The 26,143-nt window shown below is 41.8% G+C and overlaps 2 protein-coding genes across 3 annotated transcripts; one reads left to right on the top strand and one right to left on the bottom strand.

The window, feature by feature from the left end:
* Positions 1-734: 734 nt before the first annotated feature.
* MRPL22 (mitochondrial ribosomal protein L22) lies at positions 735-8,193 on the bottom strand. Its single transcript, XM_051631063.1, has 7 exons — positions 8,134-8,193; positions 8,004-8,049; positions 6,050-6,185; positions 4,381-4,446; positions 3,811-3,888; positions 2,955-3,024; positions 735-1,795 (listed from the first exon to the last, which is right to left on the bottom strand). Exons 1-7 carry the CDS (start codon positions 8,159-8,161, stop codon positions 1,584-1,586), a joined length of 636 nt encoding a protein of 211 aa, XP_051487023.1. The 5' UTR covers positions 8,162-8,193; the 3' UTR covers positions 735-1,583.
* A 75-nt stretch (positions 8,194-8,268) lies between these two features.
* On the top strand, positions 8,269-25,460 carry GEMIN5 (gem nuclear organelle associated protein 5). Of its 2 annotated transcripts, none has more exons than XM_051631388.1 (28): positions 8,269-8,443; positions 8,673-8,827; positions 9,421-9,602; positions 10,115-10,266; positions 10,448-10,570; positions 10,755-10,887; positions 11,307-11,466; positions 12,159-12,371; positions 13,122-13,207; positions 13,720-13,814; positions 14,303-14,439; positions 14,903-14,976; positions 15,372-15,553; positions 15,655-15,794; positions 16,218-16,389; positions 16,652-16,879; positions 17,363-17,476; positions 17,925-18,053; positions 18,533-18,628; positions 18,921-19,058; positions 19,602-19,749; positions 19,867-19,986; positions 20,797-21,007; positions 21,458-21,715; positions 22,341-22,503; positions 23,109-23,685; positions 24,130-24,226; positions 24,849-25,460. In XM_051631388.1, exons 1-28 carry the CDS (start codon positions 8,287-8,289, stop codon positions 25,002-25,004), a joined length of 4,596 nt encoding a protein of 1,531 aa, XP_051487348.1. In that variant the 5' UTR covers positions 8,269-8,286; the 3' UTR covers positions 25,005-25,460. The 2 variants fall into 2 exon arrangements, with proteins under 2 accessions (XP_051487348.1, XP_051487347.1); XM_051631387.1 differs by having other exon boundaries at positions 10,445-10,570.
* The last annotated feature ends 683 nt before the right edge of the window (positions 25,461-26,143 follow it).

Raw genomic sequence — 26,143 nt, 5'->3', positions numbered from 1 at the left:
CCAGATCACTGACCCCCAAAAAGATTAAGTCATTCAAGTTTGCTACAACTTGTAAGAGATTCAGTATGACAAGAGGGTAACAGCAGCTGGCTTATCACGGCACACCAGAAACAGTTCTTCAAACACGTCAGGGATTGCAGAGACTGAGTTTCATCAGGAACATACCTTTCAGACAGAAGTTACTAAAACAGGGCTTTAAAGCAAATTATGCATCTGTAAGTGCACTGCAGAGAGACTGCAAATAAGCCCCCATTACTGGTACTGAGCTATGTACGTACTTCTTGTGTAACTTCACTCTTAAAGAGTAAGACCCCTTTCTTTGGTAGCCAAATGAAACAGCTGTATGCCACTTACATTAAGACAACAAAGATAACTTGTCTCCTTGGAGGAGCTGTGTCTTTGCCATCATTCAAGTACTGATGAAAGTAAATCCACGTAAGAAAGGCTACCACTAGTTGGTGTGGTAGAAAGTTAGGTAAGCAATTTATCTCCCATTCTAATGTTCCAGAACAGAAGAAGTCTAAATATCGGATATTTACATACACAAGCAACTATTCATTCTTTTTCTATGCCAATATTCATGATCTCTGGCCATCTGAGTTGAAAGCTTGACTGGGTAAAATAAGATTTCCCCCTCTTGACCTTAATCTTTTTCTCTTCAAAGTAATGATAAACATGGGATTGATTTCAGAGAACTGAAAGCCTGATTTGTACATGCAAAAAGCCATTCCATATTAAATCCAGTGAGCATTTTACTTGCCTCAACATTACAAAAGCAATTTGTTTCCAGACAGTGCAGAATAATTAGTTCACCAAGAGAAGCTTTTCTCCATATTGTGCCTGTTACTCACACTGAGTTTCCACAGATAACACCCTGAACTCCATGCAAATATCCGACTGTTAATGCTACGGTCAGAATCTAGAACACAGTTTAAAAGCGGTGTAAGTTTGCACTGCCGCTTCCCGCTCTGACAAACTAAACACTGCCACCTACTGACTCTGTCAAAACCTGAACTTCAAATTAGTTTTTTATTCCCCCCTCCCAAACACAACCCATAAGATGCACAACAGAGGCTGTAAGAAAAGAGCATAATGGCCTAGATAAAACAACCCATAAATTGATGGCTGTTAATCTCAATTATTATTGTTGCTTGATTTGTTCCACTACTGTAGCTACTTAAGATGTCCAAGTTCAGGAATTTTAGTCCAAGTCTTGATCTTGCAGTGTGAACATCAGGAACATTTTTACAATAAAAGATCCAACCATACATAACAAAGAGACAGCTGCATGAATTTGAGGACAACAGAGTTCTTTACAAGCTTAATATGGCACTGTATGTTCTAGATTTGACAGTCCAGGGTAGAGCTTGAATGCCATGCTTCAACTCAGAAAAACTAGTATCTGTTGCTGCTTTCCCAAGATTTTTCCAAACATATGGCTTGACAAATATGGAAAAAGCTTATGATCACTCACATCACCCAGCTCCAGCGGCACCAAAGATACAACTAATACGTGATTTGAATTATTTTTTTATATCATTACATTGTCAAACAAGAAATACCTATATAGTCATAAAAGTCTGTCACAGTGTATTAACAAGGGTTCTGCTTCGCAGCTGCTGCACATATTCTTTTGCTTTATCAAAACCAGTCCTTGGCGGCTCTGGAGGAGGAGGAGGACCTTCCACCAGCTTCACAAAGTAGTGACACCTGGAGATATTCATGATGCCAAACATGCCTTTGCCGTGGTAACGAATCCTCTTCACGTACCGGCCTTTGCCTGCCACTGACGCAGCTGAAGGAAAAAGGTGGGCAGGGGGAGAGAAGACCACTCAGTAAAGAATAAGCACTACACATCTGCAACTGAAACACTGTCTTGTCAGTATAATTTTCATGACTGCATATGAAATGTTAATTCTATTTGGTATTCTGTCCTCCACCTTTCCTTCATCACATTTAGTAGATTAGTACTACAGAGGAACCTGTGAGTGGGATTAACGCTCTTCAGGAGCCCCAAAAAGGTGAGTTCAGAAAGCATGCACACAAAGAGAAATATGGAGTAAAGGACAAATACAAAGGAAGCTACACAGAGCACTTAGTAGATGATATAGCTCTTCTAAAGGTGGTATTAATTCCATTGCTTTCCAAGAGTTTGTCTCATGAATTTCTGGAGAAGTCTTAAAGACTTGATTTTCCCTCCTTTCTCCCTTTATTGCATTCACCACAGGCATTTTCATTATCTACATATCCAGTCCTGCCCTAGAAGATAAAATGTCTTACAGCAGGGGCCTGGAAAGCTCAAAAAAATTCTAAGCAAATCTGTGTTACAATCCAGGTTATTTTAAGCTTATGAGCTCAGCTCAATAACAGGATTTTTTTTCTTTAGGCCTAAACACACCTACAGAGTAAACATTTCTCTAACATTTTTCTAGGCAATAAAGCGCTGTACAAACTTATTATGTAATCATCTATAACAAAACCTTTTTATTAAGAAGTCTACTGTCAATATTCATTTAGTTTTAGACTGTTTCTGACAGAAGCTTCTATTCCAATCTGGCAAGGCTTGTAGCAGTACCCATGGACAAAGTTTCCAGCATCTGTGTTCACTGGCAGGATTAAAAAAAGAAGCAACAGTTTGCTTTGTGTTGTCTAGTCTTTCATAATCATGTCAAACATCTTCCTCTTCAGGGCCTGGTTTGCACACAAGGAGCAGAAATTCCTCTCTCAGATGAATGCATCTTAAAAACAATGAATCTAGATGCCAGAGGAGCATCAGTTAGGGACCAGCTACAGTGAAACTGATGGTTGAAGGCTCAACAATCACATTGACCTCAGTTGTGCTGCAAGTCAGAAGCACATGGCTTTCCTGCTTTGGTAAACATAAGTTTACTAAAAACTACCCTCTAGGGTAGGATGACTTTTTTCTGCACTAAAGTAAGAAAAAAAAAAAGTACCTATGTGTAAATTTGATTTGAATTCCACGTTGTGATTTCTTACTGCCATTTCCTGAGCTTCTAACAGAACCTGTAACAAAAGGAAAAGAAATGGAAACACTGAACAGGAATTTAAGCAACGCTATTTCTCACATCTAGATGACATGGAAGAAATTGTAAGTTTAAGTCAGTTACAGAAAAAGTATTAACAATTTTAATCTCTACAAAAAAGACAAATGCCTTTTACGTAAGTATGTTCTCTGCATACGGACTGAAAAGCTTCAGGACAACTTTATTACATCTTTTGGGGAAGAAAGGGAGTGGAAAAAGACTTAGCTTTTCATCCGTGGACCTTTGTCTAATTAGACATCAGACTGGAAAGAACTCCAAGGTGGGCAAAATGAACTAAGACCATTCAATATTTCCAGCTAATAGAGGATACTTCTTTGTCCTTATTATTCCAGAAATCAATGCTCCAGCCAAGAAAATAAGTAATTAGAAACTCCTAACAAGAACAGTCTATGAAAAGCTTTCATGGCTTTACAGAACTCAGTGCTTCCCCTGATGACATCCTTCATTTCTTACAATATTAAGAACCAAAGCACACAGATATAGCAGCAGGATTCTGCATTACTTACCATGAACACCAAGCATCATTAGAGTGGGAACCCACATCACTACAAGTTAAAACAGCCAGTGCAAGTGACCTCTGCATATTCTTTCAGGAGTGCTTCAAAAATGTTGTTTGAATGTGATCCTAACAGGCTTAGTAACAACACAATAACACAGAAATAGAATAATCTCCAAACCTCTGGTGATAGACATTGATTTTAAAGTTTTCTTGAAACCAGAAGTGTTAAAGAACACTACTACATACCTCTTTGATCACCTTTGCTCCCTTTTTATCACTAAATTCCAACTGAGCCAGAGCCTGATCAATGGACATTCCTTTTATCTGCAAATCAAAATGTTAATGTTAACTTCCACAATTACAAATATTCCCTTTGTCTTATTCACAAGACAGTATTTTAATTTTTTGCCATTTTAAAGAGCAAATCAAAAGACTTGTTTCCTCAATTACCATTTTTTCAATGTCACATACAGATCTCTGAGCTAAATAATGAATATCCAATGACTTTTTTTCCTTAAAGAGAAGTACAATCCATTTCTACCTTTCCAAGCTCTCCTTGCTATCTACTGCTAAGCAGAAAACAACACAAAAACTCCTCAGTGCATGATCCACATATGATCCTGGGTACACATTTGAGAGCATCCTGGGATAAAGCAGCTAAACCAAACTACAAACTGCCTGCACAGATGCCTGCTCTTCCCCAGCACTCTATTATGAAGATGCTGATTAGATTGTGATTGAACAAGGCTGTTAAGGCAAATACAGCAATTAAATTCTGTGTTCTAATAAATACAGTTCAAAGTACTTCTTGCTTACCAGTTTTGCCAGATACCACATCTTATCTTTGCTGTATTTGATTTCCCTCCGACAGTGATAGATTTCCTAGGTGCAAACAAAAAAAGTTAGAGGACCAGTAATTTTGCTGTGGAAACAAGAACGGAGCATATGTCTGCTTCACAATCCATTTTGTTACTAGACATAAAATGACTCCCCCTACTATACTATGAACATGCCAAATCAGACATACCTCAGACATTTGAAACTGAAATAATTAAGAAAAGTACCCAGCACACAGACATTGTAATATAATCTTAGGAGAATTAGCTTATACACAGACCCCCCTGAAGAGGATAATCTGAGGTTTTTCATCATCTTTTCCTTTCCTCCTCCTCACCCTTTGAAGCAGTGTAAGACTGACAACCCGTTCAGTCTTGAACATTACTTTCCTGTCAAGTCAACTTACTGGTATAGCAACTAAACAATATTACCAGAATGAACTTAATTATCTCCTCAGAAGTGAAGGGTTTCAAGTTCAATTGGCATGAAGAGTTGTCTTCAAAGACCCATTTAACATTATTACTGCACCAAGAGGGATCAAAACCAGCTAGTAAAATTCAACATCAATACCAATTTGAGAGAGATGGCATTCTTTATGAACAGGTAAAACACAGATCTAATAAGTGAGTCAGTGGATAATAGCATTTTCACATCCACTGCATCAGTCAGCCCAGGACATAGCATGTATTTCTATGTCCCAGATGTTAAGGGAACTGATAAATGCTTAGGTATCACAAAAGCACACACCCAAAAAAACCCTACCCTTTTGAGATGCCAGTGCTTCACTTTGCTGAGCAATATGACTAACAGAGACCACAACACATTAATTGCCAATGAAAAACAGTTATTAAAAACAGAATTCCAAAATTCACCTAATTCTTTAGGGGCAGAAAGCAGCATTGATCAGTCCCTTCAGTGATCAAATACACACCACTTAGTTTCCATGTGCAAGTTAAGAGGCTTGCTTCTGTTAAGGTTTAAAGGTACTTCCCAATTATAAAATGGTCAATAAGAGGGGACAGGGAGAAACAGGCAGAAGCCTGCTGTTACCAAAAACTCATCTGTTGTGATTGCATTTAAAATAACGACCACGTTACTTAGGCTGACTTTTTCAAAAGTTGTCTTGAACAGCCAGAAGGCCATACACTGATCATACAGGTTACAAAAGGATTTTATATTCTTTTATTTAAGATTCAGTAAAGACAAGTCATTATGCAACAGACTGAAGAAACAACCCCACTGCCCAGTATATAACAAATGGTTTCCTAAGAAAAACACATTTCTGCAATCATATCCCATGTCTTCCTTACATGTCCCTTCCCACATCACTTCAGAATCCCTCAGTTTACAGCAAAAATTTCAAGCAGCCACTATGACTTCTACCTCCTTGCAGGTCAGACTCAAGAAGCTGGTCCCTTTGCAGTTTCCAGCACACATTAGGTAGGTCACCAGCTGCAAGCAGCTTGGAGCTCCAACATCATTTAGAAACAGAAAACACTCACAAGTGATGTTAACTTTTATCCTGTAAATATGCCAACATGATTAAAATCTTAAGAAATTAATAAGCTATCAAACTAGTCTCTCTTGACAATCTGTCCAGACTCTGCTGAACACAAACAGATAAGGAAGTTCACAGGTGCATCCTTACAGCTGGTCTGCGGGGCTCTCCAGGCAGCTGCGGAGGGTAAACAATCCTGTTCTTTTTCTCCCACGTCCCAATTTTCTGCAGAGATGTGCTTGTGTGGATGCAGGACAGAGGAAAAAGGCTGCCAGATGCCAGGCACCTGAAAGACAAGACCTCAGTCTTTGCTGCTGAACACAGGAAGTTATGTTCCTGCCCAGCCAATCTGCGAATTTGTGAACATACCGGTGTTGACAGAGAGAACTGACACATCTGACTACTCACAAGATAAGGCTGTTCCTCTAGAATTTACCTTGAAAGGGCTTTTTTATTCAATGAGCAGCCTCAGGCTTCCTAAAGCAAACCATGAACCAGAAATGGCATTGCTATAGCATGAGATGCCACATTAAGTGTCCCTACTTTGTCACACAAAGACACAGTCACTGCTTTGATCTTATGTGGGGTTCATTACCCATGCAATGAATTTTTTTTTTCCAAGACTAGTCAATACTTGCTTAACTTTTACCACAAACACATTTAGAAATCAAAATGTCTAGTTTTTCAAAGGACTGAGTATGAGCAAAGTACTAGGAGTTTATAAATGTGCTGAAGTGTTAAAGTGACAATATTCCAAACAGCTTTCAGAACACAATCGAGTCCATGTAAGACTGCTGACAGCAAAAACCCTCTGGTTTTCAGTCAGTTCACCCACCTCAAACTCAGAAAAAAACAGCTACATCTTGCCCCCTGCTGACTAGAGCAGGCAGCACCGGGCAGCCACTCCAAACTACAAGAAACAGACGAATTCTAAAACAGATACTGTGAATTTCATCGAGGCATGAACAGCCTGTGGGCAGATAAACTGTGCAAAGTATTTAAAAAATGACCGGCAAACAGAACCTGTTGGTTAGTTTCAAGAGGGCACTACACACCTTGGAGTTTTCACATCCTACCAGTAGAGGGTAGTATAACACACACATTCAAGATGTTAACATTTTTTCAGCTATTTACCAAAACTATCTTATTTGCTTAATACTTAAAATTCCATTCATCTAGAAAAAAAATTAATCAATGATATTGTACCTGGTGATGATGAATACAAGAAAATATTTAACAAGCACAGGAATATCACTTTGCAGTTTAAAACCTTAGACAGTAATGAACTAAGTGTCGTCTTCCTGGTATGATTAATACATTCAACAAACTAAGGAATCTTACTTTCCATCTATCTTAATATAATCCTACTCCATATGATAAGCAAGTCTACCATAACTTTAGGAGAAGAAACAAACACATTGTCAGCAAAAGAAAACAGTGACAAACAACAGACCAAAGTACATTGTATATGGGAGGGGAACAAGAAAGAAGAAAGCTGAGACACCTTCTAGAAAGAATCATGCTTAAGCAGCAAGTGGGAGACATACAGACTAGAAGAACTGAGCAAAACAAAGAATTAACATGTAACTGTTCAACTGCAAAGCAGTAAGCAAAGCACAGCCAAGGTAAATCTATTACTTCTGCCTTCAGTGACCCAGGTCTCTGCAATTTACCTCCACAGGCTCTAGCAGAGACCAAAGCTCTGCACTTTGAGAGTCCCCATCAGCCTTTCTTAGATGCCTGTGGTAGAACTTTGGCATTCCTCTGGACTGAGGGGAAAGAACCCCAACTACAGAAAAGCAGCGCCTGAGGCAACCGTGGAGGGGAGCAACGGGTACTTGCGCCATAAAAGCTGAGGAAATCTGAATGTCCGATCGAAAGGGGTCAGGAGAGACATCTCCATCAGGCCGCAATCTCCAAGCACACAGAAAAAATACACTATGAAGACACAAAACGACCTGTTCCCCACAGCTCCGGGGCGGAGTGAGAAGTCAGCAAGGCCCCGACAAGCGACCCAGCGAGACTCCAGCCCCAGGGACCCCCCGAGCGAGGCGACCCGCGCAGGGATGGGCCCGCTCCGGGACCACGGCAGAGCCGCACTCACCTCTCCGGCCGCGCCCAGCCGAGGAGACCGCCCGCCCACGCACCACCTGAAAGGGAGCAGCACGGTGAGTGAGGAATAAGTAGGCAAGACCCTCCGGAACCAGCGCTCGGCCCCCTCCCCTCAGACCCACCGGCGCCCACCGCCCGCCGCGCCGCCATCTTGCCCGCCTCGCTTCACGGCAGCCGCCCCCGGCGCGCGCGCGGGGAGGCGCGTTTTCGCGACCGTTTCACGACGGCGCGCGCTGCGCTTGGCGGCAGCGGCTGCCCGGGGGCCGCGCGGGGCGATGGCGGCGGCGGGAGCCGTGCGGGTCCTGCCCGCCTCGCCCAACTGGTACAGCAGCCGCTGCAGCGACGCCAGCGGCGATGGCCGCCTCTTCGGCTTCGCGGCGAGGCATCGCGTCTGCCTGCTGGATGTCAGCGCCGCCGCACCGGCGTTTTACGGTACCGCCGCAGCCGGCAGGCGTCCCGGGCCTAGCGCCGGCCGCCCGCACCCAGCGCTGCCCCTGCCTCATGTAGGAGCCCCGCTGGCCGCCCCTCCTGCGGCTGCCCCTCTGCAGCGCTGGGGCACGTGGGGAGGCGGGACCCCGGGGGGGGGGGGGAGCCCCGGGGCGGGTTTGGGCAGGTCCCGTCCGTGCCGGGGGTCGCATCGCCATCTCTGCTCTCGGTGCAGGAGAGCTCATCGGGCACACGGACAGGATCTCCGGGTTCGCCTTTTGCCGCTGCCCCGGGCAGAGCAGCCTCTGCGCCAGCAGCTCGGACGATGGGAGCGTCAGGATCTGGGACACCGAGGCGCTGGCTCCGGTGGGGGAGTACAGCCTGCACCAGGTGGGGAGTACAGCCTGCACCAGGTGGGGAGTGCAGCCTGCTCCAGGTGGGGAGTGCAGCCTGCTCCAGGTGGGGAGTGCAGCCTGCTCCAGGTGGGGTGGCCGGGAGCCACGGGGACCGAGAGGGAGAGACAGAAAATCCTCCCAGGGTGGGGTGGGTTTTTGTAGGTCTTGCACACAGAGCAAGGTGATGGTTCTGTAACCAAAGGTAAAATTCAAATGTGGTGAAATGAAAACTGCTGAACAGTTCTGGCCAGCTTTTTTTCCCTAGCCTCAGGCCTGTTACATCACTTTAATAAGCTGTTGGTTACCATCAAAACCTCGGAAAGCGAGCACATTCATTGCCACTGAAACAGCTCACTTAACATTTGTTCAGCAAGTAATTGTTCCACACAGGACAAAGAACATACAGTTAAACAGTTACTGTATCTCAGGGCAGCATACTAGCAAATACATCAGTTGTACCAAAGCCCAAAAGGACTGAAACACTTTAGAACAAACTCAACTGATGGAAATACAGACGATTTTCTGCCCGTTGTTCTGTGCTAGATGGTGGCAAAACAGCTTTAAACATTTTCACTTCTCTTCCTTCAGAATGCCATCTCAGCATTGCACTGGTCACCTCTTGTGAAAGATCTGATAGTGTCTGGTGATGAAAAAGGTGTCATTGTTTGTTACTGGCACAACAGAAGTGACAGCCAGCAGTTCTTCCCAGAGCCTCGGAATGTTTTTTGTCTCACCTGCTCTCCTCATAATGAAAATCTGGTGGCAATTGGGTAAATATTCATTAAGTTTTAATTTCCATTCTTTGGCTGCAAGAATCTTATTGTGAATTTTTGCAACACTGTTTCAAAGTTAATTGCAAGTGGTTTTGGTTGCTGTACTTTTCTTCTGGTGTACAACAAATTAGCAGCAACATTTTGATTCAGTAGGTCTGCAAGACACAGAAATCCCTAATGGTGTACGGATCCAGGTTTGGTTTGCATCTTTGAAGTTTCTTAAAACTACTATTTTTTAATTAGACTTGACTGTGAAAGCTGTATTATTAATGAACTGCAGTCATTCTTGAAGCCAGATGTACTGGTTGCTCTTGAAAAGGCAGCTGCAGCTACACCAGTGCTATACGGGAGCACTGCCCAGTAGTCTGCTAGTCCCATTGCTGCTTGTGATGTGGCTTCTCTGCCTCTACTTGGTGACAGTGATCCAGATAAAGAGCTCAGAAATCCAGCCATATATTACTCCACAACGATCCAAGAATCCCATTGTTAATTTGAATCTCTGTTTTCAGCTACAAGGATGGCATGGTGGTTATCATTGATATCAGCAGGAAAAGAGAAATAATTCATCGGCTAAGAGGCCACGATGACGAAATACACTGTCTGGTGTGGTGCCCTGTGCCTGGGGAAGAAAGGTTACCTGCTTGGCAGGATGAGCTCCAAGGTATGCAGAAATGATGTTTACTCCATCTAAATATCTTTCTAGAGAATTGAATTCCTTACAGAAAGTCAGTAAGTAGCACAAAGGCTTAAGTTCAATAAAGTACGTTCTGATACAATTCAGTTAATTTAATAAAGCTTTGAATTTTGAGGTATAATAATATGACTTCAATGGTATTCAGCAGTTCCTTCAGAGGATGGCAGAGTTCCAAACGGGGAGCAGGACACAGCTACCAAGAAAGGTTGTTACCTGGCTTCAGGAAGCAAAGATCAGACCATACGAATATGGAGCTGTACTAGAGGCAGAAGTAAGTAACAATGTGAGATAAACAGTAACAATATGGTGGAAGAGTTCTTCTCTACCTGTAGCCTTCATCTGGTAACATAATAATTTAAAGCATGGGAAGGGCACTTAGAACTTGAGATTCACAGGGCTGTTTTCTCTGAGAATTTTGATGTATTAGGTCTAGATGATCCCACTTGGTTCTTTAGGTGTAATGACTTTGAAGTTGCCACCCACAAAGAGAAGAGGTGGAGCTGTTGATCCTGCTGTTAAGGAGCGCATTTGGCTGACTCTTCACTGGCCTTCTGGTCGTTCCACAGAAATTGTGTCCAGCTCTTTTGGGTAAGTAGGGAGCAAAGCAGCCTGGGCACTGTCAGTAACTGCAGAATAATAAGTCAGAAAAAACTTTGACACCTCCTTCCTTCCCAGTATAACTGGAGAGAAGACAGGCCACGAGTTAGTATAAAACTACTGTTTATCCCATAATTTGTCTGATAATTGAATGAAATATTGACTGTTAGTGGTAGTAATTGTGGGTTTGCTTATCTATGGGGAGAAAAGGATGTGAGTTTTCAGTGTGGTTAACTATGGATATCACTTCTAGGGTGATTGCCTGAGTGTGTCTGTGTACAGGCACAGGTAGTGGGTGTGAGTCTACTCTATTACTCCTTTACTTGCAGTGTGCATACATGTAATGTAGTCTCAGTATAGCCCATATTATTCTTTTGAAGTTAATGAAGTACATACTTTAAATTCTGCAGAGGAGAACTGCTACTCTGGGATTTGACCCAATCAGGAAAACGCAAGTGGACACTTCTAGGATCTTCAGAAGGACAAAATCACTCCCGGATTGTGTTCAATCTGAGCTCTGTGAAGCATCAAGACAAAGAGCTCCTTTTTTCCATTTCAATGGACAGAGATGTAAGAACCATTTCTACAATTAACATAAAAATAGTCCTACTTACTGAGTGAGGCTACCCTTTTCAGGGCCACAGATTTTCTCTTAAAGTGGGTTTATTGCAGCATTTTATAACATCATGGCTTAAAATTTGTTCTGAGCACAGGTTGTGGATATCTTCATTGGTTTATAAGCTTAAGCTCTTACCATAGTGGAGTGAATGGTTAGGACATTCTGAGCTTAAATAGTAAGCATTTAATAAGGGGAGTTTACCATCTCTTTCTTGGGTTTTACTTTTAAAAGGCCTACTTGCTCTTCTTAGAATAATCTGCTTGTGCAAATGAAAGCATCTATATTTTTTTATATTTTTTTTAACTTTCTGCTTTTCACAGGCAGCAGAGTGCCTGTTGTTTTCAGTTCAGAAGAGGACCTTAGTATTATGTCCCTGCTTAATGCAGGGGTTTGGACTAGATTACCTTTAAAGGTCCCTTCCAAAGCAGACTATTCTATAATTAAAATACAGCCATTTTGTCCATTCCATTACAGTCTTCCAACTGTTGTAGCCCTGTCTGTGACATGTAAACTTCTGGGTATGGATCACATACAATGTCAAGCCTTGACCTTGACGATTCTTCATCTCACTCATGCTTTGTTTTTTCTTGTCATGCTGCTCACTCTACGTTTAACCATTCCTTGTTCCTTAAATATTCTTCAGGTGAAGTGCTGGGACCTGTCAACTCTGGAATGTAGCTGGACCATGCCCTCACTTGGAGGATTTGTCTATAGTCTTGCCTTCTCCCCAGTGGACACAGGGTGTCTTGCCATTGGTGTTGGAGACAGCATGATCCGGGTGTGGAATACTTTATCCATGAATAATATTTATGATGTTAAAACCTTCTGGCAAAGCATAAAGTCCAAGGTTACAGCAGTAAGTGTCCTTTGGATTCACTTTTTTTCCTTGCCTCTTTTTCTCTTCTCACTCTATTTTTCTCTTTGAAGAGTAGTTTTCTTTCACTCTGAAGAAGGTTTTTCTCAGCTAAAAATATGTAAAGCCAAGTTGTATTTTGTACCAAAAGAATCAAGGACAAAGGGACATCTTAAGAGTCTGGCAACAAATTTCCAGATGTTTTTACAACCCTGGATGCTTGCACTGCATCTGGTGAAAATTAGCTGAAGTCCAGCTGACTGTTACATTACTATATTTTTTTGTTCTCCTTTGTGATCCTTCCTTGGTTCATCCATGGTTGCCCTTGCTCTGCTCAGAAGATTGACTGGCACATAAACCAATATGGATGCCTTCAGGCTGGGTGTGTCCAGTGGATGGCCAGTAGCAACTGCCTGCTAGAACAGCTGGCAGCAGTAAAACATGGTAGTTACTCTTGTTCACACCAAAAGTTTTCTCACCATCCTACAATATTCTTCACTTGTATTTTGTAATGCAGATGTAAAGTAGTATTTTAATTATTTTAGTCCATTTCATCTCATCCCACAGTAGCTGGTAGGAGGAGACCCTTTGATACTCATAGTAGAGGGTTCTAATCAAGTGCCTGTAGTTGGAAGGGCAGGTATAAAGGATGGTGCTTGCTCATTAATTTTAATGTTGTCTCTTTGTTTACTATTTAGAAATAAAGTTTCTGTAGCTTCTGTCATTATGGGCCTTTTTCTATTTTGCTTGCAGTTAGCCTGGCATCCAACTAAAGAAGGCTGCTTGGCTTTTGGAACAGATGATGGAAAAGTTGGCATATTTGACACCTTCTCCACCAGGTAAGAAAGTAGCTTCCAAATTCATTAGTGTCAGATTCTGCTGGTATGTTACTACACACAGGTGGTGTGGTCTTTCCTGGGGTGTATCTTTACTGTTAGGCAAGAGTAGGGTTAAATTAAAACTAGTCAAACAGTTGGAGTTTCAGTGCATGTTTTAATCTCTCCATGATGTGTGGTAGATTCTAAGGTGATCTTTACTTAAGGTAAAGTCAGCATTGCATGACCAGAGATCACCTGTGGGAGGACATCACTGAAAGACATTTTCAAAGACTGAAGAGTAACATGCAGGTGGAGATCATCAGGACAGTTTTATTACAATTTTAGTAGTGTCCTGGAGGAGATGTTAGAGAAGGCTTGCTTGAGCCATGGCCTTAGTATGCATTAAGCACTTGGTGTCTGTTTTCACCCCTAAATGACAGTACTTTTTTTTTGTTTGGGTTTGTTGTGTTGGGTTTTTTGAATTTCCCTATGCTGAAATCTGACTGTGCCTGCTTCCTTGTCTTCCTGCCCAGTGCTAAGAATAAGCCACCTCAGATCTCCAGTACTTACCACAAGAAGACTGTCTACACATTAGCCTGGGGGCCTCCAACTCCTCCTTTGTCTTCTGGTGAGTATTCCAGTGCCTTGTGACAAAGAGCATTCCTGCAGAGCACCCAGATGACACAAAGTTCCTATGCCCTCCATCTTAGGAAAAGGAGCCCAATTGCTAGGTAGCAATCCTTTCTAGCAGCTAAGAATGCATCCTGCTGAGGAACTGGAAATAGTTTTGCAAGGGAGCAAAACAGTGTCTTGTTTTTTAATTGTAGTAGCTTCAGCTCCATTAGCTCTTCTTACATACCTTGAATTTTTTTAAGGACCGAACTTTAAAGAGAATTTTAATGCTTGTAGTGACAGTACTATGGCAAGATCTACTGGTAGAAGTGAGAGGTCCTTTCAGAGGATTGTACTGTGGTAATTTCTTGCTGCTGGATCAAAGGCAATGGAAGCAAAGATACAGTCGTTTAAAATAGTATTTTGGTTTATAGTGGGAATGATTACTTCTGCTAAGACTGATGAAGAACATAGTGTATATAGCTTTTTTTCTCTATTGGATAGGAGGAGAAGGAGAACAGCCCTCTGTAACTTTATACAGTTGTGCTGGAGAAGGTATTGTTTTTCAACACAACCCCTGGAAGCTTAATGGAGAGGCAAATGACATCAATAAAGTCATCCGAGACACTAATTCAATCAAAGTGAGTATGATTTTGAGATATGATATCAGCTGGGTTTTGGCTTCTTCCCTAAGGAGAAGACTCACTAGGAATTAAGAGATAACATCACAAGCATCTAAATTGAAGTAGCTTTCATCTGAATTAGAACGAATAGAAATAATTGCAAGTATACTTTTGATTTACTTTAAAATATAATGGAATTTGCTTTCAATGTCTGGGGCTTTCCAAAGAGCATAAATAGATCAAGCATCAAGGTCCTACTGGAATGTAGACAAACTTCCTTTCAGACATTTCACTGAACTGATAAAAGTCATAATTGGTTCTTGCATCAGTTATTTCCATCTTTCTTAATTGCTTAAGCTTATGTCACTGCCACAAAAGCAATGGACCCTTTTGTTACTCACTGGTTGCCAGTCTTCATCTGTTGAAGTTATGTGAGAAAGATTTAAGAGCTTTTGGCAATAGTTATGTCTTCTTTCTGTAGCACAAGCTGCCTGCACATACAGAGATCAGCTGGAAACCAGATGGCAAACTCCTGGCTCTTGGCAATGAAGATGGGTATGTTTCACTTGGAGGTTAAGGTAGTACAGTGCTGATAGTGACTAGAATCACTGCAGTGAAGCAAAAGCACTTTTTGTTGTCCTGTTTTTTCTGTCCTTTCTCTGCCAATGTATTTGAACTGTGATAATACAGCATTCCTTGTTATTTGGTTTAGCCACTCTTGGCATGGAGGATTCACATCATCACATCAAATTATTTTTCAAGGATCCATTCATGGTTGAAATGCACTTTTGCTGATATACTAAGTGAGGGTTTAAGTTGAATCCAGAAAAGAAAACTCCATTTAGTTACTCCCATTTCACGTTCTGTAATTCTGCTTATGCAAGATAGCAAAAAAATTTCCTGTTTTCACTGACTGCTGGAATTCTTACTCTGTTGTTCTTACATTTCAGCTCCATTGAAATATTTCAGGCCCCAAACTTGAAGTTGCTCTGCACTATCCAGCAGCACCATAAATTAATCAACGCTATTCGTTGGCATCATGAGCATGGGAGCCAGCCAGAGCTGAGTTGCTTGATAGCTTCAGGCTCCATCAATGCCACTATTTATGTGCATAATCTGAAGAGTGTCATAGGTAACAGTTTGCAGATTATATTCTAAGTCTTGGGATCGTGTTTTGGTTCACTCATGGTTTGGCTTCCTGGCCATACTTTATCCTTTCCTCTCTTCTTCCAGAGAGCACTTCAGAAAGTCCTTTGACAATAACAGAGCCTTTTCGAACCCTGGCTGGGCACACAGCTAAAATCACAAGTCTTTCTTGGAGCCCCCACCATGAGGGAAGACTGGTATCTGCTTGCTATGATGGCACTGCACAGGTATTGTTCCACAGCCACTCAGAAGTGTATTTCTTTTAGTTTCAAATCATCCATTCTGCCTAAACAGCAAAGCTTTTGAGAGACAAACTGCTGAAAAACTGCAGTTTTACCCTGGGCGACCATCTGCTGGTTCTGATGCAGGTATCCATATGTTTTTGTGGCTTGCAAATTGGTTTGTGAGTCCAGCCATTCTTGTTTTCATATGAGCACTCTTGGATCCTTAAAAAGAAAGGTGTTATGCCAATATATTGATACAAACAAAGGAAGCTCTGAATTTTCTCCATCTGCATGTTGGTATTTGAAATGCCTGTGCAAACACCCTAGAAGAGAAGCTCCTGCAGGTGCAAATCACTGAAGAGAAATGAAAAGGATTAGGGGAACGTGAGACTCTCTGGGTTATTGAATTTCCTTCTTGTTTTGAAGGTATGGGATGTTATGAAGGAAGAGCCTCTCTGCAACTACCGAGGGCACGAGGGCCGGCTACTGAGTGTCCAGTGGTCACCAGTGGATTCAGATTCTGTTTATACAGGAGCAGATGACTTTTCTGTCCACAAATGGCACATTTCAAAGCAGGAGCATACACGGCCTCCTCAGGGTAAGTATATTCAAAGAGAAGATCCTTTCCTGAAAATGCTGTTGGAGCTGGGAAATAGAAGGTCTTTACATGGAAATGGTATGATAAGGTCTTATGTTGAATTCCAAATCTGCCTGCTAGCTCTTCAGGAATAAACTTGGTCTAGGTTTAAATGGAGTTGTATCCCTGTTTGGAAACCAAATGTTGATCCTGGGAGACAGACAGCTAATACACTAAAAATCTCTACAGATAATATCAGGGTAGTTTTTGCAATGTTTTACAGGCAAAAAGAGTATAGAATTAGAGAAAAAAAGAAGTATGCAACCAAAAGTCAAATCCAAGAAGAAGAAGAAGCCTACAGAAAAGAGTCCAGCCAAGCAGGATCTAAGTGATACCATGAATGGAGATGAGAGCATGAAGGAAATACTACTAGAAGAAAATGGAGTGTTGGAGCATGAAGGAAAAAAAGAAGCTCAGGAGACAGAGTTGCCTGATAAAGTCTCCATGACTGGTAATAATCAATTAATCTTAGCTCAGTGGTTCCCAGACTGTTTTCCCCTCAGAGCATCGCCAAATATTAATATTTTCTTGGAGATTTTATCATACTACAGTTTTAGTGAAATAGTCCACTTGGGAAATGCAGTTCTGGAATGCCTTTCATAATTTTCTAAACTACTTTGGGGTTAATTGTCTTTAAATAAGAAGATTCTGGCCTAATGAACAAAGTTACTGCATTTAACTTGAAACATCAGTGTTGCCTTCTGATGATAAATCTTACAACACTGGTGGAGTTTCATTAGTGTCTGTTGACATCTTATTTAGCTTCCTGACCATTCTGTAATGTTTGCTTAATATTTCCTTTCCCTAAAAGGCTATTAAATTAAGTTCTATGGCAAAGCAAAGCTTAGTTTCTCTATATTTTGAAATTAAATAATAGACCATGAATATGTCAAGTATTACTTACTTCATTTTTTTAATCACTATAACTCCACAGTGTCCAAGGATACATCTCCATCTGCATATGATCATTCTTCGTTCAGCTTGCCAAAGCCTTTTGTGACCCAGAAAGCCACTACTGTGAAAAAGGATCCACCTAAAGAGAAACCAGGTTGGTAAATTTCAGGGACTTTTAACATCAAGACAGAGCTCCTCATTCTAGGCTTCTGTATGGTTGCAGCTTCCCTTCCTAATGTGACACCAAATAATTGCTGGAGAAAGAGAAATGTGCTTTTAAGATCTCTTGAATGTTTTAAGTTCCTTCTTCTTTTATTTCTTCTACTTGTCAGGTCAATTGACTATTTGTTTAATGTGGGCTTAAAACTGCCCTTTACTTGCTAGTTTCATTCCAGGCAAGATGGACAGAAAAGTAGGCAAAGTGCTCAATATTCAAAAGTCCCAAAGTCAGAGTGGTCATAATAGAGAGGCACGTGCCACTTAAGCATCTGTTTTTTGTTTTCCTGTGTGAGGAAGAGGAGGTTTTGGAACATGTTGGAGAGCTCTGCTGTAGGAGGCTCTTTAACTGTGCAGCAGTGACTAAAATCTGTCTCATTTTGCAGCTCCTGATGCCTTTCTGAAGAAGAGGAAGCCTCGTTCTATGCTACCTTTCAGCACATTCATGGATCACAGAGCAAAAGATGAATTGTATCAGGACTGCTTGAGACTGGCTACATGTCTAAAAACCAAAGGTATCAGTCTAAAACTAAAGTACTGAGGGTAGGTGCTCTAAGATATTCAGAAACATTTGTCCAAGGACCCAATTTTGACCACTAGGCATTCTTTTTTTTAAATCCTTACCTTTATTGAAATGTGTGACTTGTTGCAGTCGTATTTTCTTCTTATCACTTCTCTTGCAGTGTTCCAGCAAACTGTAGCCACTCCAGAGAGGGTTTGAGTAGGATCCTGTGTTGTGGAGATAGGGTGGAATTTCCTGCATATGTGCCAAGTGTTTTCCATCTTCATACACGTAATATGGGCAGGAAAGAACAAGCCCTGAGGGAGACACTTGTATTCTCACAATACTGTTCTTCAGAGCATGCAAAGGAACATGCCGTGTTTGATTTAGAATAAATGCTCTGCACAGTGTCCTGCTACTCAGACTTACATATAAGTTCTGTTGATCTGCAAATTGTTAAATCTTAATATTCATTCTTTTTATCTTGTTTAGGTGACAATGAAGATGTGTCTCCTGACCTCAAGGATCGCATCCACTTGGGCTTGTTTGCAGACAGGGCTTCTCTGCACGAGATGATTGATGTGGAAGGTCAGTGGAATAATGAATCCACTTTGACAGTATGTCTATTGTAACTGCTACATTCAAGGGAAAAACAAATTGGAAAAGATGCTTGAATTTTCTTTACTACAGATTGAAGTGTAGGATTAAGGAGGCAGGTCTGCGTGAAAACAAGATATATTTTTCCCAAGTATTTTTTATCTTTCAGATGCAAGCTTGTAATACCTTCACTTGAATAATCTCATAGTAATATTTACCATTTTCCTATGACAAATAATGCTATTGCACTTATGCTGATAGGAGGTGTGTTTGCTTCCAACAGGAAAAAATCACTTGGAGAATGGGCATCCAGAGCTCTTTCAGCAGCTCATGTTGTGGAAAGGAGATATGAAGGGTGTTCTCCAGGCAGCTGCTGAGAGGGGAGAGCTGACAGACCAGCTAGTAGCAATGTCACCTATGGGTATGTTTGTTCTTGTAACAGAAGATGATGGAATTACTTGCCAAGGGTAGCCTTGTTCTGGGTTGGAAACTCATGACTGTTCCAGACTGGAAGGAATTTGCTTCTTTAACTGCCTGATTAAAAAAAAAAAAATCAAACACATATCCTCTTTATGACAAAGACCTGGATGTTTCCACAAGCACTCTTAGGTTGGGATAGCAGGAAAATAGTTGGTTTCCTTGGGGACTTTTTGAAGGAGCAGGCCCACCCTTCCAAGCACAGAGTTGGTTCTTTGTTGTATGTAGCAGTCCTTCCAGCTTGCTGTTGGTTTAAATATGCTTTTAAGCTACTTTATGGATAGTGAAGCTCTACAGTTGTGTTCAAGCCCACACTTTGCCCTGCTTCATTGCCTCAGTGACTTGTATTAGGATGGTTAAGAAACAGGAAGCTAATCTGGGGCAGAGGAAAGGTACCTGTTGAAGAAACCAGTGTTGATGACATCCCACAGGAATTCTTCTGAGTTTTCAAACTTTGCCTCCAATTGTATTGCCTTCTCTTTTGCAGTTGGGTATCAGGCCTGGGTTTGGACAGTAGAAGCCTTTGCAAAGCAGCTGTGTTTTCAGGAGCAGTATGTGAAGGCTGCCTCCCATCTCCTGTCCATCCATAAAGTGTACGAGGCTGTCGAGCTCCTGAAAGTGAACCATTTTTACAGGTTGCTGTATATTTGTTTACAATTTGTTCTCATTTTTTAGTGGGGTGGATTTGGCATTTTAGTTCACTTGTACACAGCCAATTAACTTTTCTGTCTTGTTTCTTTTCTGTGCAATAGGGAAGCAATTGTAATTGCTAAGGCCAGGTTGCGTCCAGAAGATCCAATTTTGAAGGATCTTTACACCAGTTGGGCAGCTCTGTTAGAGAAAGATGGCCATTATTCCATGGCTGCCAAATGGTGAGTGTTACTGGGACAAAGGCAGAATTGGTTCCATGCCTGAAACAAAGAAGGTTCCTTGGTTTTATAGTAGCTGAAATCTGTTAAGTGGTCTGGTTGTTATTTGTCTAAGATGCTGTTTGAGTCTGATCTCACGAGACTCTAGAAGCTCCAGAGGCCAGTTCAGAGCAGAAGGTCCAAATCCACACTGCAGCAGTCACCTCTTTCTATAGACATACCAGAAATATTTGAAAACCAGTTGAGCACGACTAAGATTAGGATGTATACAAAGACTGCGACATTTCCAACCTTTCCACCAGAAATGTGCAGTGCAGCAGTTCATCTGGAGTTTCTTGAGGCCTCATCACTGAGTTATCCTCCTCCACTACAGTGTTTCAAGTTTGTGACTATCAAAATTACTAGTTATGCTTGAAAAATATTGGATGGAATAGTCCTTAGCTGGATGCTGGTTTCAGTTCTGGCATTTTTGAGGGTGGCCATTCTTGTGAAGGGATTCAGATGAAATCCAGAGAAATGCAGCAGGGATAAACTGTTGCATATAACCTTTCCATCTTGCATCTATTTACTTCTCATCCAAGCTGTGCATGGTATGTACCAGCAGATGTTTCAGTCCAGATTATTAGGCTGTGTGACTTTTCCCTTTGAATCAGATGAGGTGCCATTTTTATAGTAAACTTTGGTAAGGCAATGTGATGAGAGCTCTCAGAACCTGTGAAAAATACAAGTTTCTCGGTATTTGTATGTTTGTCCTATTGTGTTGCAATACAATTTTAACACTAATCAAGTCCATTTGCTTTTATCTCTTTTCAGTTATTTGGGGGCTTCCTCACCCTATGATGCCGTTAAGGTGTTGGCAAAAAAGGGGGATGTGACATCCCTTAAAACTGCTGCTGAGCTTGCACTGATATCTGGAGAGGAGGAGTTGTCAGCAACTTTGTCTTTCAGATGTGCCCAAGACCTACTGTTACCCAGGAACTGGGTGGGAGCTCAGGAAGTCCTTCAGCAACATAAATCTTTATTTGTGAGTCTGGTTGTTTCCTTCCTGCTTTCTTTAGCGTTATCAATCTCCGAAATAAGTTGATTAACGTGGCACCACTTCCCACATGTTGAGTCCACATGTAGTCCTTTGAGATACTTCAGTATGCAATACTGATCATAGAAGAAGGTCATGAAGGTAGCTGCTTACATTAAAGGAACAGAAGAGCCGACTGTGTTCAGCTGCTGGAGGCTTATTCCAGAAGCTCGGGTTCATGCAGACTGAGCAGCAGAAGGCAGCTTGGCTTGTTCTGAGGTTTCCTTCTGACCTTAGGGTCTCCATCAGCATTGTTCTTTGGTAGCTGCAGCTGGGAAACATTCCATCACCAACAAGGTGCTGCTAGCCATGATGTTTCCAAATGTGTCTAGCTGGGATTGTTTTTCTTTTAGCAGCAGCTTAGTTATTTTTCTTTTAATTATTTTTTTCTTATTAAAGGGACAAAGACTTGTTTTCTGCCTTAATGAACTGCTTTGCAAGTGCCTTAGTGAAAGAAGTCCCTGTGACCGGAAGAGCCCTGTGCCTCCCTGTTACCACAGCTGGGAGCTGAACAGAGAGGCCTCATTTCTTGACATGGTGATAGAAGTGTGGCAGAACATACTGGGCATGGACACCACTGAACAAGCCACGTGTGCACGGGAGCAGCTGTGCAGTGTTGAGCATCCTCCTTCTACCAGCAACACGCACCCAAAGCAGGTAAATGGATGTAGATCTGCACACACACTTGGCCTTAGTACAGCTTGCTCAGTAAAATGCAGCCACCGTGGGATGCTGGGCCAGCCATTCCCAGGGGACTGATGCCTGCACCCTGCTGCAGGAGTAGGTTTCGGTTCAGGAGGAGCAGGCAATGGGCAGCTAGGATGGCTGGCATAGCCACCAGTTTTGTTTCTGCATTTGTTGCACTGAGATCACCAAGATGTGCTGGCTGAGCAAGAGTTGTTGGCACAGCTGAGTAGTCTCAGCAGTGATTCAGGGGTTTGTGGTGAGCTGTTAGGAGAGGCAGGGCTGCTTGTTAAGATGTCCTGGAGTTTTGAAGGTCTGTTCATAGGCTGGTGTTTCTGCAGGTCTTCCCTCTTGACCACGAGTCACTGAGCTTTGGTGTGCTCCCACTTCTCATCTGTTTAGTTGCACACGCACCGACTGTACAGTTAGAAGTAATGTAAAAGTGCTCAGTGTCCTGCATGGAGGAGACTGTAAATTGAGTTGTCCTTAACATTACTGTTGCTGAAGTCATGTGCTTCTGGGCTCTCCCACAACAGCAATAAGCTGTAAGTAATTAATACTTTGCAGTACAACTGATGCTCTCTGGTGCTTCTTTCAGGTGCTCTTCCATATCTCCCATGACCTGACCCTTGCAGCCTTGAGCTATCACATTGGTACCTGGGATGAGGCAGTGAAAAGTATCCTTGGAGCTGTGACTCGCAGTTACGATGCTGGTAACTTCACTCTGATGCAAGACATTTGCAGTATCATCCTTCCTGAAGGTAAGGCTCTTCTTGTGTATCACTTGGCACTGACAGACAAGGGGATCTTCCTTGTAGGCACGGATGTGTGCCCATTAGCATTAATAGGCACATGGCTGGGAAGAAGCAAGACATTCCCATATATATGGAAACCTGTGGAATTTAGCTAGTGCAAGGTCTGTTGGGCATAGAATTCCTGACCGTGGAAGGAAGCTCAGCAGTGGCAGCTGGTGTGGTTGATGTAGGAAACTGAGGAAATTCTGTTCTGTAAGGGAGATGGGGACACTGGAAATCTGTGTTCATCTCATAGTTACAGATCACTCCAACTAGCCCCTCCCTTTCTCTTCAGCGTGCATTTGTTTTGTCGCTCTTGATCTGAGCTTGGGACCAAGGAAGTTTGCTGTAGATTATAAGAACATGGAGTCTCATGATAGCTAGAACAGAGTATTGTGCTTTATAAGATGCCAAAGATATCTGCCTTTGCTTTCCTGATTCCTGCACCACTCTGCCAGCATCTGAATAAATCTCTGGTTTGGGTCTCTAGGATAAGCCTTTTGTTTACCACATCTGATCTTTTTCTGTGGAAATCTCTAGAAGCCATTTGTAATCCTTTTTTTCATTATTAGGCTGTGATAACCTCAGACACAAATTGGACAGCACAAATTCTCAGAGCATGGCTGCTTCCAGAAGTTTAGAGGCCTTTGTGGCTTATGGACTGCTGTATGACCTGTGGTGGAACCCACTCAAAGACTTCCTTGTCTTGCAAAAGGCTGTTTCAGAACCTGCACTGTGTCCCAGTGAGCTGACAGCTCCTGAGAAGACTTACATTTCAGGTCAGTCCTCTTCTGAAGAAATTTGTGATCAAACTGCAGTTGCAATGGATGAAAACCTCTGCAACACAACTGAAGTTCTTCAGTGTGAGATTAAAAGTGACTCAAGAACTAGCTCAGTTGATTTGGTAGACAGACAGTCAAAACTGAGTGGCTGCAAAGTGCTTCTTTCAGAAGAGATTGCTGCTTTACAGAACACCCAGCGAGATATAGCCAAGGTCCAGGAGATTTTAGCAGATATGATCCACCAGCATCAGCAGCAGAGGAACAGTCTCCAGGAAAACACAAATGGAAGTACCCAGGAAACCAACCTGCAGCAGAGTACAGAAACTGAATCAGACAAACCATGCGCTGACAGCAGCCAGGTGAATTGGTAAGCTTCAGAACAGGAGTTAACAGATTGAAAAGCATTACTTTTTTTTGTGTTTGTACATCAAATTTGTTGTGTAGTTCAAATTGCCTCTTATTTCAAGCTTGGCACCCAGGGATGCTTCAACATAGAACTCAAAAGTCTTGCACTTCTCTGGGGCTGAACTATCATGCATAAACTCACTAGAACTGAATAACTTCCTGATACACAGGGCGTGTTGGTGTGCCAGGGAAAAAACAGGACAGCTTGAAAAGGGGAGGGTAATAAAAAGGACAAGCATGATCCAAGAGGTCTGTCTTTTTGTTGGAACAATTATTTGGGAATTTCCAAGAACAAGCTAGAGCATATAACGCTTGTCCGATGCTCTCCTGTGCTCCCTATGCGGGAGAGAGGCTGTGCAGTCATTTAAGCAAGAGGTGCTCATGACACCTGCTCTTTTCTTTACAGTAAAGAGGAAGTAAAGGAACCAATTACACTCCCTGAGCTAACGAAGCAGCTTCTAAAAGCAAAGCAGAAACTAGCAGAATTTCCAGACAATTTAAAGGTAAGTTTTCAGAAGAGACATTGTGATTCTGAAGAAAGACAGTCTTTTTGGAAGGGCAGCCTCATCACAGAATCCCTTTCATACAGGAAGTTAAGGAATAGTGACTTTCTTTGTGATTCTACAGCAATTTTGAGACAAAACTGACCCACAGCATTAGGATTATATTTTTCTTTCAAGCATAACTTCATTCATGCAGTTGGAAAGTGTAGGTAGAATTCCTGCAGGGGAGAACTCGATGGGATACTTTGTATTAATCTCTCCCATGCATTTTAAAAGTAATCCCGTGCTACTTGGAACTATATATGCAAAAAGTTTTGATAAACAGTGAAATCAGAAATGTAGGGTATAAAGTAGGAACTGTAGAAACTACACATCACACATTTGAAAACAATCTTTCCTATTGTCTCATCCCCTCTATTCTTTATAATATAACCAAATGTGATGATGCAAGAGGGGGAAAACCTGGTTAAGGGTGAGCTAATGCACTGAGGAAAAAATGCATCTGACTCACGACTGTTTCAAAGAAACTATAATGTCTTTAGAGAGCTGGCTGCCTGAATATGTTGTATTCCAATAGTTATAATTAAAGAAGTAGGCATTACCTTATATTCCTTTTTTGCAGGTCTTCCCATTCCCCGACGTCCTGGAGTGCTGCCTTGTTCTCCTTCACCTTGGATCCGAGTGTCCTCCTGAACTACAGGAGCAGGCATTGGATCTCCTCAGGAAACACGGTAGTGCTGATACTCACCAGAAGGCTGGCAGGAGGTTCTTGACATGACACTGAAGCCAAACTGTCTTCCTTGAGCTGCCTACAGCTACTTCACACCAAGGCTGTTCTGTCTGCAAGCGAAGGCTCGTTTTGATGGCTGTGGTAGTTTTGGATAAAACTACCCAAAAAAAAAAATCAGGTTTACATGAAGACTCATTTGTGGTTGTCAGTTACTACTACTTAGGGAGATGGTGTTAGGAAATTGAAAAGCAGTATCCTGCATACAGGACTTCTGTATAGTCTTTTTTTATTTGTTGGAAGTTGTGCTAATGGGAGCTCTTGCTTTTTACATGCAAGATAAATAGTTTTGAGCAGCTACACTGGTCTTTCAGCACAGGAGGAAGAGTAGCTGCACCCAGGAAAAACAATGGTTTCTGTAAGCAAACAGACTCTTTAGACTATTATTCTTAAAAGCATTGTGAGTTGTTTTCCTCTCCTAAAAATAAAGACTTCTACCACCGTGAATTGGTATTTAATTTGATGGCTAGAAACCAGTATCAGTCAATGGCAAATGCATTAAAAATAAGCGTGGTTTGTAGCTTTTTTATGCTAAACATCCAGTAGATAAAGTAAATGTATGATTTGTAAGCTATGACTTAGCTTTGTGTGGTGAAACCATCTGGACAAAAAAAGGGAGGACAAGATAATCTGTTTGTTTCCAGCAAGACTAGCAAGAAATTAGGGAATTTTTCAGGCCTATAGAAGTCCCTCCTTTTGGCAACATCAGTGGCTGAAGAAACAGATGGTAAATTTTAGGTACTATTGAGTTCTCTAAAAGGCTGCTCTTCTAGAAGTGCCAAAACCAGTCATGTCTAGGGTCCTGAACACAGAACTTTTTGACCAGTCTTGCAACTTACCTGAAGAAAAACCCCTCTTCTAAGAACAAGGTTGCATAGGCCTTAGTGAACATAGCATTAGTTCTAGTAATTTCTAGAAGCAAGTTTTTAAATGCAGCAGAAAAATTCATGGTAGGTTGGGAGGAGTCATGAATTTACAAAGTTTTTTTAAGTACAGTAAAGATTGAGAAAAAAAAGTAGGGATGGATTTTTTTTTAGATCAAGAGCTGTTCCAGATTATACCAGCCAAAATGCAGACTTCATACTGATAAATGTCCTGCTCCAAGATGAGTAAAGCCTCAGAACACCTTG

This window comes from Apus apus, chromosome 13 (genome assembly GCF_020740795.1).
Source record: "Apus apus isolate bApuApu2 chromosome 13, bApuApu2.pri.cur, whole genome shotgun sequence".
In the NCBI taxonomy this organism is placed as follows: Eukaryota; Metazoa; Chordata; class Aves; order Apodiformes; family Apodidae; genus Apus; species Apus apus.
This window is presented reverse-complemented; position numbering and strand designations above follow the sequence as displayed.